Source organism: Lagenorhynchus albirostris, chromosome 15 (assembly GCF_949774975.1).
Source record: "Lagenorhynchus albirostris chromosome 15, mLagAlb1.1, whole genome shotgun sequence".
In the NCBI taxonomy this organism is placed as follows: domain Eukaryota; kingdom Metazoa; phylum Chordata; class Mammalia; order Artiodactyla; family Delphinidae; genus Lagenorhynchus; species Lagenorhynchus albirostris.
The window spans coordinates 17,335,069-17,350,052 of NC_083109.1; the positions used below are offsets into that span (position 1 = coordinate 17,335,069).

Genomic DNA, 14,984 nt, shown 5'->3' on the forward strand with positions numbered 1-14,984 from the left:
TTTTCTTTCTTTGTACACCTCCTCCCCCAGATCAAGTCCGGGCTAGATCTCTCTCCGTGTACACGAGGTATCACGGGACTCCCCGCATCCTCACAACTGCCTTTTACCTGGCATCATCTCCGGGGGGGCAAAAACAGTCCTGCTGACTGCTGTTTCTCTGGAGTGTCAGACACATGGCAAGTCTGCAGGTAATATTTGATGTTAGAACCGAGTTCACTCAATTTATAAAATGCTTGGTTCAGGGGAGTTTGGGGGAGGAAACTGGTGAAGGGGTTAGCCTTCATGCGGGGAGGAAACCAAGGCATGGAGGTGCTAGCTGACGTAGGGATGCAGTGGCAGGGGAAACAAATGGAGAAGGTGAGCCCTGGTGGCTGAGGATTTGAGGGGAAGCTGCTGTGGAATCAGGGTACAGACAACCTGTAGCACATCTCTACAGGGCAGAGAGCCCATCTGACATCAGCATTAGACAGTGTAATGCCCTCACCTCAACCAACCACCATCTGGTCTGCTGATGAAGGACAAAATGATGTGAGGTCATCTAGCCAGCCCTCACAGTAAGTCCGTCCTAGCGTCTCCAGGGCAGGCATTTTGCAAAGCTCAGGGTACCTCTTAACCTAATTTATGTATGTATTTATTTATTATGGATAGGGTCATGGACCTCTTGGAGAAATAGATGGGCCCTCTCCCCAGAAAAAAGCACAAAAACACAAACCTTCCCCAGTGTTGACCTTGCCACTCTGTGGGGACGTGACGAGGTTGCTTTCAGAATCACACCCAGATGTTGGGAGATAAAAGCGTCAGGTGAGGCCAAGTAGACTTTAACACTTTACGTCTCTTCAAGCCTTGGTATTTTAAAACTTGGGAGATGATAGCAATGACCCAATTTAGTAATGTGAAGCCAAGACAGCACTATTTTAACAGGCTTAGTCATTTCTTCATTTTGCATTTTTCCCCTCTTTTCCATTTGTGGCTTTTCCCATTGCACGTATACGAAGTAATAACCTAGTATATTCCATAGAGCATGGCAAACATGCTCTATATAAAACACTGTTGAACATTCTCTGAGTGTAACTGGAGCATAAATGTAACTAATCAAAATATTATCATGCCAACGGATGTGTGAAGAGTTTGGAGATTTAAAAAGTATATATATTTTAGTTCCATGTCATTTCAGTTTAGAGATTTAGAGCTGCAGAAGCAAGGGACTCAGCCCAATGAATGTCAAGAACAATTTGGGGTCTGACAATGTTCCCGGCAGCCCTGTTGTTCTCTTTACTCTTTTTTTAAAAAATAAATTTATATATTTTATTTATTTATTTTTGGCTGCATTGGGTCTTCATTGCTGCACACGGGCTTTCTCTAGTTGCGGGGAGCGGGGGCTGCTCTTCATTGCGGTGCGTGGGCTTCTCATTGCGGTGGCTTCTCTTGGTGCGGAGCACGGATGCTAGGCACACGGGCTTCAGTAGTTGTGGCTCGCAGGCTCTAGAGCGCAGGCTCAGTAGTTGTGGCGCACAGGCTTAATTGTTCCGCGGCATGTGGGATCTTCCCAGACCAGGGCTCAAACCCGTGTCCCCTGCATTGGCAGGCTGATTCTTAGCCATTGTGCCACCAGGGAAGCCCTCTCTTTACTCTTAATATGACAGCAGCTTGACAACTGATTTCAGTTTTGTCCTTTCCTCCCACTCATTGCCCTTCTTTCTACCTGCTCCAGCTCCCCAGAGCAAGGCCAGCCAATCCCAGGAAACGTGTGATGACCCCTTGCTAGCAAATACAACATGCCCACTTGTGTGGAGCCTAAGAGCTAAATGATGATTAGAATTTCCTGGGTTTGAATTTTGGCTCTGCTGCTACCTGTGTGGCCTTGGGAAGGTTACCTAACCTCTGTGTGCCTCAATTTTCTCATTTGTAAGAGAAGGTTGGTATTAGAATTAAATGAATGAATAGAAGTAAAATGTGATAGTATGTGTTTGCTGTTGTTGTTATTAATGAGCAGATGTGACTAATACAGGAAAGGAATTCTTGTGGGAAGATCAAAATGACTGTTTCTCCAGGAACCAGATCCAGGGAAAAGGGTCTCTCCTCCTTCACCCCTTTCCATAGGAGTCTAGTTAGAAAATCCAAGCCAGTCCTGTCTCCTTACTCTCCACTCGCTTCGTCATGTGACTTTAACTCCTTGGAACTGTAGACTTCTCCAGCTGGAGGGAACTTCAGAAGCTCTAGCTGCACACCTGTGCTCCAGGTGAAGAAATGGAGAGAGAATTGCTCGCTCACAGAGGCACCACGTGTCTAAGATGGATGCACAGGAAGGGGTCGGAGTCTGAAGGGAGAGTGACATTGTCTGCCCGTCAGTTCTGTCTCGACCTCGCCGTAGAGTTCTGCGATTTCCCATGTCAAAGAGCAACTCAGACAAACCCGTTAGATTTCACCGTTTGTGTGGCTGAGTTCTCATTCCGTCCTGTGTTGGGTTCCATTGCTTTTCCTACAGTAATGCTTATTTTTCCTCCTGGGATGTTGAGATGCTACACTGAGATGTTGGGGGAGGCAAGTTATGTAGTTATACGTGCGGAGAACCCGGTGTGCTGCGTGATGTTTAGCCGGGTCTGGTTTCATCATAAGATTATTAGAAGGTCTAAAAGTGTGAACACTTTTGTTTGGGTTTTGGTTTGGGGAGCGAAGCGGAGGAGAAGATGTTAAAGGGTTCAGATTTGGGTTTTATTCTGCTTTGTCTCCATCATGGTCCTCCTCTCTCCTCCCTCTCTGCTCAGCCTTCTTTTCCTCGCCTGAACTCCATTTCCCTGGTGTCACCACTGCCCTTTCCCCTTCCTTCTTCCTCTGCGCCTCCTCTCCTCCTCTTCCTTCCTGTCTGCTCCTCTGATTTCTCCCCCTTTCCTTATTTCCCCCACTCTCCCTCCCTCCCTCCCTCTTCTTTTCTCTCTCCCTCTTTTCTTCACCTTTCATCTTTTTCTCAGTGATGGGGAAGGAATGCAGAGCCCCAGGTACCTGGTCTTTGGGGGAAGGGTCCACGTTGAGAGCCCCCTTCCAGCAGCACCTTCAGATCCAACCACCTGAGTTCAATTCCATTTTCAACTGCATTATCCACACCTACATGGACTATCAGATAACTTGTGTGTTGGAGAGCTGTCTTAACACATTTGCATATGAAATGCTTAAACCTCACCTTATTGGTCTGAATGAATGATTACAGAAATAGTTATTACTTGTTCACACAAACTGACTCTGACAAAAATGTTCACAAGTGTTCGGTGCCTTTGAAACGTCGGGATGTATTTTCTTTGTTCTAAATAGATACTATGTATCCATTAAGCTGTAGTTAATCCCTCCCCCCATTTTCTGGTATATTAGAAAGGAAGCACATTTCTTTCCTTTTTTTTGACACATGATAATTAGAAGGCTTTCATTGATAGTATGAATAATGTCGAATGATATGTTTGTTTCCCTGGCTATTGGTAAAGTGTTATGTTTATGATTGACTTAATGATTATTAGTTTTCATGATATTACTGGTAGAACTCTGTTTCTCTTCTACATATATTCTCTTACTTTATGATGCATTGTATCTTTTGACATTTTTGTGCCCCCTGCCCTTTTATTGTGATCAGACAGCGAAACTTCATCATTCTGGACTTTTAAATTAGGCCATGTGCAGGAGAGCTATAACAGAGGTATGTATAGGGTCAGCAATGCAGGAATAACTGTTCTCTAGGCATTAGTGAAAACCACAGAGAGAACTGCATTTAAGTAATTTAGTGAAGGACCATGGCTGGGCCAGGCAGTGTGGATTTCAGGAACAGCATCACCTGAGCGAAAACCCAGAAGCAGGGAAGTCTGGAGTGTGTATTAGTTTCCTATTACTGCTGTAACAGCAATTTCTGGAGGTCAGAAGTCCTAAATGGGTTTCACTGGTATAAAATCAAGGTGTCCACAGGGCTGTGTGCCTTTCTGAAGGCTCTAGGGGAGAGTCTTTTCTTGCCTTTTCTAGTTTCTAGAGGAAACTTGCATTTCTTGGTTCATGGCTTGTTCTTCTATCTTCAAAGCCAGAAGCATAGCATCATCAAATCCCTGTCCGATTCTGCCTCCTCTGCCTCTCTCATCCAGAATAATCCTTCCATTGCAGGGTCATCTGATTAGCAATTGTACTTCCATCTGCAACCTTAATTCCACTTTGCCACATAAGGTAGCATATTCACAGGTTCCAGGAGATTAGAACATGGACATCTTTGGGAAGCCGTTATTATACTTACCATAGAGTGGATGAGGGCTGTGTAGGGGGAGAGTATTCATATACAAGGCAGGAGATAGAGGCAGGGTACAGAGGTCTCCAAACATCCCCATGAAAGACTCTGGACTTTACAGGAAACAGGGAGTCCTCCTTTCCTATAAAGGAGGACTTTCTAGGAAGTTTAGGACACATCATGGTTGGTTTTGCATCTCAGGAAGATGGTCCTACTTGCTGTTGCATCGGTGAAAGAATTAAGGACTAGACCGATTAGGAAGTTGTTGCAGACATCCGTGAAGCAGGCAGAAAGTCCATGACACAGATGTGATGGATGTGAGCTAGGCCAGCGGCTGTGGGAGTGGAGAGGAAGAAGACGAAAGGAGAAACACAAGGAGGAAGCATCCCCAGAATTTGATGACCGATCCATTGCAAGGGGTGGGAATGGGGCAGCAGATTTGATTCTGTTTCTCAGTAGTCTTTGCCATTTTCTTCCTCATTCTATCGAGGTCTCCCCACTACATTGAAAACTTTGGGGAATGGGAAGGACGGAAAGGAGCTAGTTTTTGAGGACCTACAATGCAGCAATCATTATCTAGATACGTTATAAACTATTTCATTTAATCTTCATGACCACAGTATAAGATGTATTTTTGTGGCTGTTTTGCCAGAAAACGAAACTGAGGTTCACAGAGTTTAGGAGATTTATCTGAGGTCATCCAGGCAAAAGAGGGGTAGCTGGGGTTCCAATCCAGACCAGGTAACTCTAGGGCTTCCTTGTGTCCTGCATCATCCCCACACACCAGGACTAGGGGGCTCAACAAATAGTTGTTAAATTGCATTTCAGAACTGAGGCTGTGAGTGCCCTGTGTGTGCAGGGTACCCCTAAAAGGCATCGGGCATTTGGAATGCTTAAGAACTCTCTACCTCCTGGAGGTAACATGAGGTTTTTTTCCCCTCTTAAATAGCTCTTTGAGGAACCACTGCTGTGACCATACAGCTCAGGCACGGTGGGCAGGATTGTCTATGCTGCAAACTGAAACAGGAGTCAGGTAAACCTGACCCTGAATCTTCATTGTGTTGTGTGTCTTTGGTCAAGTCCCTTCCCCTTACTGGGATTTCTAAAGTGAGTTGGTTGGAGCAGTTAAGCTCTTATGTCTCACCTGGCTATAGTTTGTTATGCTTTGATGAATAATCTACAGTTTCTAGACCAGCATTACTCAATAGAACTGTCTAGGGTGATGGCAATTTTCTCTGTCGTCGCTGTACAATATGGTGTCTACTGAGTCCTTGGACTATGGCTAATGTGTCTGAGTAAATTAATTTTTAATTTAATTAATTTAAATTTAAATAGGCACCTGTTGCTATTAGCTACTAAATCGGAGAGGGCATTTATAGACCCTGAAGTCTCTGATTATTGAACAAGCGTAATTGGTGTGTTTATGACTTTCTACCCCTGTAGCTTTGGGCAAAAAGACTTTACCTGCCTCTTCCTCACTGTTCCTTGCTTTAAAACAGGGATAGCATGACACCATCTCACTGGGATGTGGAAAGATGCTTAGACCAATGCCTGGCATGTACTAAGTTCTCAGTAAACATTATTGACATCAAACATGTTATAAATTGCATTGGACCCATTATCACCTGCTGCTGACCATTTGTTATGAAATTAACATTTATTGAGTCAAGTCCAGTGTTATACGTAACATACACTGAAAACAGATCAACCACAAAACTTGGACTTGTAGCTTTCATTATCCCGTTTTATAGATGAGGACGTTGAGGCCCAGGGAGGTTTATTGACTTGCTCAAAGTGAGGCAACTAAGAAATGACAGAAGTGGGACTGAAACCCAGTTTTCTTGACTATAAATCCAGGACTTGTTACATGCCGCCACAGCTGCCTTGGCTGCGGGCAGCATTTGGGTCCCTGCCGCCATCCGCTCCCTTCACGTAGGTGCTGGCTCTGGGAGCTGGCAGGGCCACCGGTCTTCAGGGACAGCTCTGAGCTCTCAGAGCTCCGGGCCCTCAGCTGCCAGTTGCGAGCACACTCATGTAATCTTAATGAACAATGTGCAAAGCCATTAAAAACTCAATTAGGGTTTTCTTTTTACTGCCGACGTGAGGACTGCAATCCTGAGGTGCTCATGTGTGAACACAATAGCCACCATCTGCTACGGAGAAGCGTTTTGCCTCCAAAAAGGGGATCTATGTTGCAGACACATCAATAACGGGGCTCTTATCAAGGCGTTATTATGCACGAAGGGGGGAAAAATGCAAAGTTTATGGCCAGCCAGAGAGTACTTCCTGCTTTAATTCCACAGTTTTTGGTACTACGTATAATAACTATGAGGAAACTAACGCTGTTTTATGTTCCTGATCACGCCAGTGGATTTTGGGGGGGGGCGGGGGGGGAAGAAGAAGAAGGGAAGAAATGTACTTACAGTCTTTCTCTTTCTTGTTTCTGGCTGATCTTGGCATAATGACAGGCTCGTTCTTGATCTCCAGGAAACTGACAGCCCTGGGATGATATTAATTAAGCCTACCTGTTGATCAAAGAGGGCCCCACCGAGCTGCTGATATATGAGGGCTTTCAGTCCCGAACAGTCTCTAAAACGGCAGGCCTGTGCTCAACTCAGAGGTCTGGCTTCCTTTCTGGAGGATGTGGCCAGACCTCTGTAAGGTAGACGAGATGCACATGAGGTCTGTAGATGGCAGGATCCCACCCTTCCCTGAGGTACTGTGCTTGCCTTGCTGGATGCTGTGGTTTCCTGCCTCTGTGCCTTTGCACGTGCTGTTTGCTCTACGTGAAATGCCCTCCCAAGTTACCACCAGACCCACTTCCATGGAAGGTATCCCGACTGGGAAAGAGGAGAGGCTTTCGTATTCTAATGTGTGGAGTTCAGCTCTGTACCACCAGTATCTCTTTACATCGGCTGATCTACGCTAACCTGATGGGGCTGACAGTATTCCTGGGAAAGGGATATCAGGAGAGAAAAGAAATTGAGCCCTGTGCAGTTAGGATATGAGAGTACTGGACGGAACCTGTTGCAGGGAGTGACTGCAGGGCCACGGATGGAGGAGGAACTCCATCATGAAGGATGACGCCAAGTGGAATTAAGAGCTGACCTGTAGGGGGCAGAGGTGCTGAGTGAGCATAGACCCTGATGGAGGAGGGGAAAAAAAGCCATGTGAGTTTGCAGAAAGAGCTGCCTCTTGAGCCTTGTGGACTCTCGGGCCAAAGCAGTTCTATTGTGTGTCCCCTGAGTCTGTCCCAGGGCAGAGACAGTAACAAGGACCTACCCATTCGTGGAGACATCACAAACGATGACAAAGGCACATGAGGGATCTGCACCTGGAAGTGCTATGAGGACAAGGGGACCGGTGTCATTAACTGGGGTGCCTTGGGGACTTCTGGAAATAAATAGGGAGTGTTGCTTGGAGCTGGAGTTTAAAGCTGGTCAGATTCCATTGTCAGGGTTCATGATATGCTCAATGACTGGTGAGGTTTCACTTCTGTTCATTCTTCAAATTCCAGCTCAGCTTAGTCCATTCCTGGAAGATGTCCTGACCCCCACCCCCGGCTGAGTTAGTCACCACTCCTCTGTGTGTACTCACGGCTGTGCTGCACTCCAACGAGGCTGGATCTGCTGCACGGTCCACTGATTGCGGCCTCTGCAACTCAGAAGCACCTTCTTCCATGGCTGCTGCCCCCTCTTCACAGTCTCTGCTTCACTGAGCTCTGGTTCATCTCATCACTAGTGTCTGGTTCAGAAATTGCGGTTGTGTGTGCCTGTTTGGTAGAACTCACATCCTCTGCCTGAGTCTTAGCTACAGAGGAGACTGGGAAAGAGGACATCTTTTTCATTTCCATAGAGGAAATGGGCTCTGCTTAAAAATTTGAGGGGTTCCCCCAGACATAGGAAGGGAGTTCAGATATTGAGTGGCATGTTTCTACTCCAGGTCATCAGTCTACTGAGCTTGGAGGGTGGCCTGAGAACAGCCACCCACGGGGGGTGGTACCTGGTGAGCCACGGGTGACACGAGGTTACACTGGCCGCTGCCCTGATGAGTTTCCACTGCCTAAAGGGGGATCTTGCCTGCCCTATCCCCAAAACTTACTTTTTTCTGTCCAGATTGGGAGCCAAATGATTCGACCCTACCATTTGCTTTTTATACCATACTCCCCTTCGAAGACGTTCGTGATGGGTTCTGATACCGCAAGGAACTTTCTACCCTCACGTAGGAACACTCAGATTCCCTAGGGCACCTGCAGTTTAGACAGTGTATAGCTGCTGGCTTCTGATTCGGTCGGTAGCTTGGGAGCGTGTGTGTGGTTGTATTAACACAAATATCTGGAAAGGTGCATATGTTACCTTACATGACAAAAGATGTGATTGAATGAAGGATCTTGCCCTGGGGAGATGATCCTGGGTTGTCTGGGCAGACCCGATGTACAGGGTCCTTATAAGAAGGAGGCCGAAGAATCAAAGTTGGAAAAAGATGTGACTGTGGAACTACAGGTTGGAGTGATGCCCTTCGAAGATGGAGGAAGGAACCACGAACCAGGGAATGCAGGCAGACACTGAAAGCAAGGAAACAGTTTATCTCCTGAAGGCTCCAAAAGGAAAGCAGCCCTGTAACACCTTGATTTTAGACTCCTGACCACCAGAACCATAAGGGAATAAGTTTGTGTTGTATGAATCCACCGAGTTTTTGGTTTTTAGTTATAGCAGTAATTGGACACTAATCCGGGGTTTAAATCTCGTGTCCCCAAGCCTCCACCTGCTTGGCTGCCGGGCCTCTTTCTGCCCTCCTAAGGCTCTCCCCAGTCACTCATAAGAATCCTTGGGCATGTTGTGAGTGCATGAGTATAAATAAGATCGTTTGCCCGTGTTGCCCCTTTCTGGACTCCTCATGGAAGCTCACTGCCTGCGTGGCGCAGGAGACCCTCACCATGGCTGCTGCTGTGGGTGTCACAGTGTCACAGTCCCCCTCCCCTCTTGCGGGGCGGGCGAGATACCGATGCCGCTGACCTCCCGCACGCCACCACATCCCCAGAGGTTCCTCTCTCACACTGTGTCACTTGGACTCCAGGGCAGCACTGCGCATTCCCCCAGCCTCACCAGGACATTCCTGAGCAGGACTTCTCCTGCTGTTCCCACCTGGCCTGACCTTTTCCTCCTTTGCGGGTAGTCTAGGTGGGGTGGGGTGGGATGGGCAGTCATTGTTTTCTTTATTATATATTTTTTTTCAGTTTTCTTGTTTATCTCCCTGAGACTTGCACCCAAACACATACCTTTCTGTCTGGTTTACAGGCCAGAGGATGCATATCAGGTCACACAGATCGCCATTGGGGGGTCAGGGTGGTGGTGATGGGGAACGTGATTTGTTACCCTAACCCAACCCAACTCTGGCCCCCCGAGACACAAAGTATCTTAATGAAGGTCCAGGATGTTTCTTTCCTTCTCAAGGATTTATTTTTGGAGTCCATTATTTTCATTCTCTTCTTTCTTTCTGCTTCTTTTTACCCAAGGACACTGCTCTTAATGATGTCCCTATTTGGAACATCCTGCAGCCTTGCTTAGTAACTGTTATCATTTCTCATGTTATCTCCTTAAATAAAGGGACTTGTAGGAAGTAGGGGCTCTACAGGGATGCCAAAATAATAAGGATAATGCTAGTTGCAGAAATAAACGTCAAATGTTTAACGGCTTAATGACCCAATAATAGTTTATTCCTTGCTTGCTTACTTAAAGTCCAAAATGAATGTTCCTAATTGTGGGCGGCCTTCCTCATGGTCATGGTCATGGTCATGGTCATGGTCATGGTCGTTCAGGGAACTAGGCTCCTTTAATTGTGGCTTTGCCGTCACTTAGGCTCTTGGAATCCTGTACTTTCAGCTGGTGGATGGGAGAAAGACAATGCAGCAGTGATTCTGGAACGTTAATGTGCGTACAAGGCACCTTGTGATCTTGATAAAATGCTAATTCAGATGCAATAGGCCTGGGCTGGGGCCTGAGAATCTTCATTTCTTACCAGCTCCCCGGTGATGCTGAGACTCCTGGTCCAAGAATCATCCTTGGAAGGATGAGATAAAAGAGAATGGAGCAGTGGGAGTTGGGGGAGGCAGGGTGGAGGCTGTCTGCTTCTAAGCACCAAGCTGGAAGTGGTAGACTTCGCACTCGGGCCCCATTGGCTGGAACCTAGTTGCATGTCCTCCCCAAACTCTGAAAGGAAGCGGGGAGTATAATCCAGCTATGTGCCCAGAACAAAGAGGACAGGTTTGCTAATCAACCAGCAACTTCTGCTACATGAAGACTTGGTGGAGGGCCAAGCACATCCACCAGCTCTGCCTTCAGGGAAATGGCAGCATCCTTTATTAACAATCATGGAGGCAGCAGATGGAGAAATCCCTAGACTTGCTGGAGCGGATGGATGTCACATGGCCCCATCTCCTCAGTGAGCCTGCTTCGCCACTGGAGCTAGGATGCAAAGAGGGGGAACCTGAGCTGGTGGACGGGAAACCTTCCCAACTCTCGCTGCTGTGGACGCTAAGACCCCTGGTGTGAACTGGCAGGAGGATAGGAGCTTAAATGTCCACGGGGCATCCCAGGATTCTGAGTGGAGAGAGCCAGACACCACTTGTTTCTCAGGCTGTCTTCCCTACCAGTAGCTGTGCCCCACCCTCCCTCTGTGGCCAGAGGCTTGTGGGTCTTGTGGGTCATCACTCATCTGTCCCAGGGGAACCTTCTGGAACCCTGTGGGATGTAGGTCAGCAAACAGACATGGGCATGGATACCAACCTCCCTCTGTGCCTCAGTTTCCCCCCTGCAGTGGTTCCTTCCTTGCTGCCTCAATTGGGAGTTGGTGATGATTAGAGACAACATCGGACAAGGGACAGCTCTCCATGTACCCTGTGTTACTGCCTGGCTCTAAACCAGGGAACTTGACTCTCTTGGAAACATGGGGAAGATACCACTTTTCGCTCCACTTTCAGTGGCTCCTACCCCAGAGGGTGGGTGAGTTTTCTGATTGGTGGGATGTTGAAAGTCTGTTAGCCATTGGTTCAAGTTTCTGTCTTTATCACCTTGCTTCTTGTTGGCTCATTTTTGGGATGAGCCCTAGGGATCTGGGTTGAGTTGGAAGGAAGGAGTCCTTGATCATGCAGCTGCTTTTGCATGCTGGTTCAGGGAAGAAAATGCAGGAAGCCTAATTTGGCCTCAAGTCCAAGTTCCTTCCTCTGATCCAGCTTTGTGAACAATAAAGCGGAGATTTTGAAGTCTCTCTCTCTCTCTCCTGTGTCTATTTTTAAATTTGTCCTGAACCCAGAGGAGACAGGCTACGAGTGACCAGTACCCTCTAGAACCCCGACAAGATACGGATTGCCCAGCATTTATTATCTGCAGCGATTAGTCTTTTGGGAATTAGGGTGAAAGAATGAGGCTCCTTACAGCTACTGAAGTGGCTCATCTTGGTTGAGGATAAGTGGTCTTAAGGTTTCATTCCAGCTGAAGATTTTAGTGGCTAAAATAAGATTTCAAAACAGCAGTGGTTTTCTAGGTGGGAATATTCATTCCAGAAAAACTTGAGTTTATCTACTGTGTGTTTTTTTTTTAATAAGTTTATTTATTTATTTGTTTTTATTTTTGGCCGTGTTGGGTCTTCGTTGCTGCGCGTGGGCTTTCTCTAGCGACGGCGAGCGGGAGCTGCTCTTCGTTGCGGTGCGCAGGCTTCTCATTGCGGTGGCTTCTCTTGTTGTGGAGCAGGGGCTCTAGGCGCACGGGCTTCAGTGGTTGTGGCATGCGGGCTTAGTTGCTCCACGGCGTGTGGCATCTTCCCGGGCCAGGGATCTAACCCGTGTCCCCTGCATTGGCAGGCAGATTCCCAACCACTGCGCTACCAGGGAAGCACTACTGTGTTTTATGATGCAGTTTATTTCATAGAATCATAAGACTCTAAGTCACACAGTTTAGCCCTCCCAGTTGATTGTGAAATTTCCTTAGAAGGCTCCTCAGTTTGTCCAGGCTCTGTGTAGCCACCTGCGGTGATGAGGAACTCACTTTGTCTCCCAGGCAGTCCATCCCATTTTGCATCCATTTGACTTGTTAAAAGGTCCTTTGAACTGAAATGTGCCTCCCTGTGGTTTCTTTCATAAGTCTGATCTCTGGTGACCTTCGTCAGTGAGCTATTGCCGCAGTAATGTGCCTAACAAACCGAGAGGAAACTCAGTGGCAAACAGCAGTGTGTGTTTATTCTCACATTTCTGGGTCTGAGCCCCCGTGGTGGATCTGCTGAGCCAGGTTGGGCTCCTTGGCTATGTGGCTGTGCTCTCAGCTGTGTGGGTGGCTTGGCTTGGGTCTTTACTATCCATTGTGTTTAGTTCTCTTCCACACGTGTCTGTCCTTGATCCCAAGCTGAAGGCGGCAGCAGCTGCTTGGGGCACATTCTTCTCATGGAAGGTGGCAATAGTGCAAGCGGGCAAGCGCAGCTAGGCAAGCCTCATTCTGTTAGTCTCCTGTTGATCAAAGCGAGTGGAGCCCAAAGTCGTGGGACGGGGACGGGGACATGTTCTCTGCCTCTTTTGGGAGGGACTGCAAGGCCAAAGGTCAAGGGCATGGAGCCAGGGAGGGGTGAAGAACTAGAAACAACCATTTAATCGGTCAAAGCAACTCCAAAGAGGCTCACTTCCTTTCTAGGAGACAGGCTTTTCCAGTGTTTGAAAATACTAGTCATGTTTTCTGCAAATAATAAAAATAGCATAAACTTTGAGGTTGAAGAAAATCTGGGTCTCGTGCCTCTCTGTCTGAGTGGTCCAGGGCGAGTCACTCAGTCTTTAAATAAAATGAAAACTCTCCTTCTCCCAGGGTCATTCTGAAGATTAAATTGAACAATATATAAATAAGACAGTAAGCATCACACTGGTACCCCTTAAGTGCTTAGCAAGTATTACTTACCCTCCATTCCATCTTTCAGTTGGTTCTCAAATTTTTTCAAGGTCTTCTTCACTTATTTGAATATACTGTACTTTTTATATGTCCTCCTCTGATATATTCCTTGTACTAATGCAAGGCTCCAGGTGGAATATGTTAAAACAATACCTGGGTGCTGTAGAGTTTCTGCTTCCATTGAGACAACCCAAGCTCGAATGAGGTGATATTTCACCTCATTTCACCCACGGAGGTTGCAGTTAACTAAATTCCTGAGTTTTTATTCCATGCTTCCTGTTGGAGCTACTGTTTTTAATATTTGCTGTTTTTTTTTTCTGTACATGTTTATAGACTGTTTACTTTGTAGAATACTTCGTGTATGTCACCATCTCTTAATTCTTAAAACCACCTCGGTGAGTAGGATTTTTTATTCCTAGTTACAGAAGAGAGAGGAAGTACTCCAGAGAGGAAATGTAGGTTTCTGGGGATCAACCATATCCTCCCAGAGGGACTGGATTTCTGGCCACTGTGTTTACAGGTGTGACTGATTTTCAGAAGGATTTTCTTTCTCTCTCCTTGTCTCTACCTCCCGCCCCCTTTGTGGGTCTCCAGGATCCTTCATGATGGTGAACAGCTCTGGGAGGGCCTCTGGCCAGAAGGCGCACCTTCTCCTGCCGACCCTGAAGGAGAATGACACCCACTGCATCGATTTCCATTACTACTTCTCCAGCCGCGACAGGTCCAGCCCGGGGGCCTTGAATGTCTATGTGAAGGTGAACGGTGGGCCCCAGGGGAACCCTGTCTGGAACGTGTCTGGGGTCGTCACTGAGGGCTGGGTGAAGACAGAGCTTGCCATCAGCACCTTCTGGCCACATTTCTACCAGGTATGCTGTTTTACCGTAGTTTGATTTTTTTTTTTTTAAAGTAATAATCTATCTGTACACCTCTTGCCCTCTTTAGAGTTTAGGTCTAGAAAGGACTTCATTTACTCACTTGTTCAACGCGTGTTTACCAAGCTGCTTCTCCTAACCAGGCCTGGAGGATGCAGAAGAGATCCTCTACAGCCCGTGCCACCCTGGAGATCGCAGTCTGGAGGAGGAAACTGATTGATAAATAAACAAACACTTAGAATATAGTGGGATGCATGTGGATTCCACAGGTTGCTGGAGGAAGCTAGCTATTGAAGCCTTCTATACAATAATTTCTTATAACAATCTGATGAGGGAGATACTATTATCATGCCTGTTTTACAGATGAAAAAATTAAGGTTCAGAAAGATGAGATAACCAGTCACATATTGCCCCTGAGGAAGACGGTGTTTGGGGGCAAGACGATTAGGATGGCTTCTAAGAGGACCAGACAGCGTAGGCTGAGTCTTGAAGATGAATAACTAATTATTGAAAAAGGAAGGGAAAGACATTTGAGTTGACAGGGGTAGTGCACACCATGGGCTGGAGGAGATTTTGGCGGAGTTTGGAAACTAGGTTGTTTATAGGTCGAAAAGGAGATCTACTGGGAGCTAAGCCTGCAGGGATGGGTAGGTCATGGGGTCTTTGAATGCCAGGCTAAGGAGAGTAAATTTATTCTCTAGGCTAGAGCAGCACTACTCAAACCATCTGTGGTGGAGGACCAGGTTTCTTCTCCTCAACTTGTGGACCAGTACTTTTATAAACTGCAATCAAAGTGTCACAGTAATGCCAAATTGCTGGGCTACTCTCTAAATGCCTCTTATCTCGTTGAGGAGCCTCTTATCCCATTGAGGACTGATGACACACACTCTGCAGGGTGTCACCAGCCCACAGAGCTCACTTAGAGGAACACAG

The 14,984-nt window shown here is 46.9% G+C and overlaps 1 protein-coding gene across 2 annotated transcripts in view; it reads left to right on the forward strand.

Annotated features, from left to right (window-relative positions):
* PTPRT (protein tyrosine phosphatase receptor type T) overlaps positions 1-14,984 on the forward strand; it is a 1,083,394-nt gene that overhangs the window by 371,982 nt on the left and 696,428 nt on the right. For both annotated transcript variants that reach the window (XM_060122182.1, XM_060122183.1), the window contains exon 3: positions 13,774-14,045. In XM_060122182.1, coding sequence (XP_059978165.1) covers positions 13,774-14,045 — 272 coding nt within the window. The remainder of the gene's footprint in view (positions 1-13,773; positions 14,046-14,984) is intronic.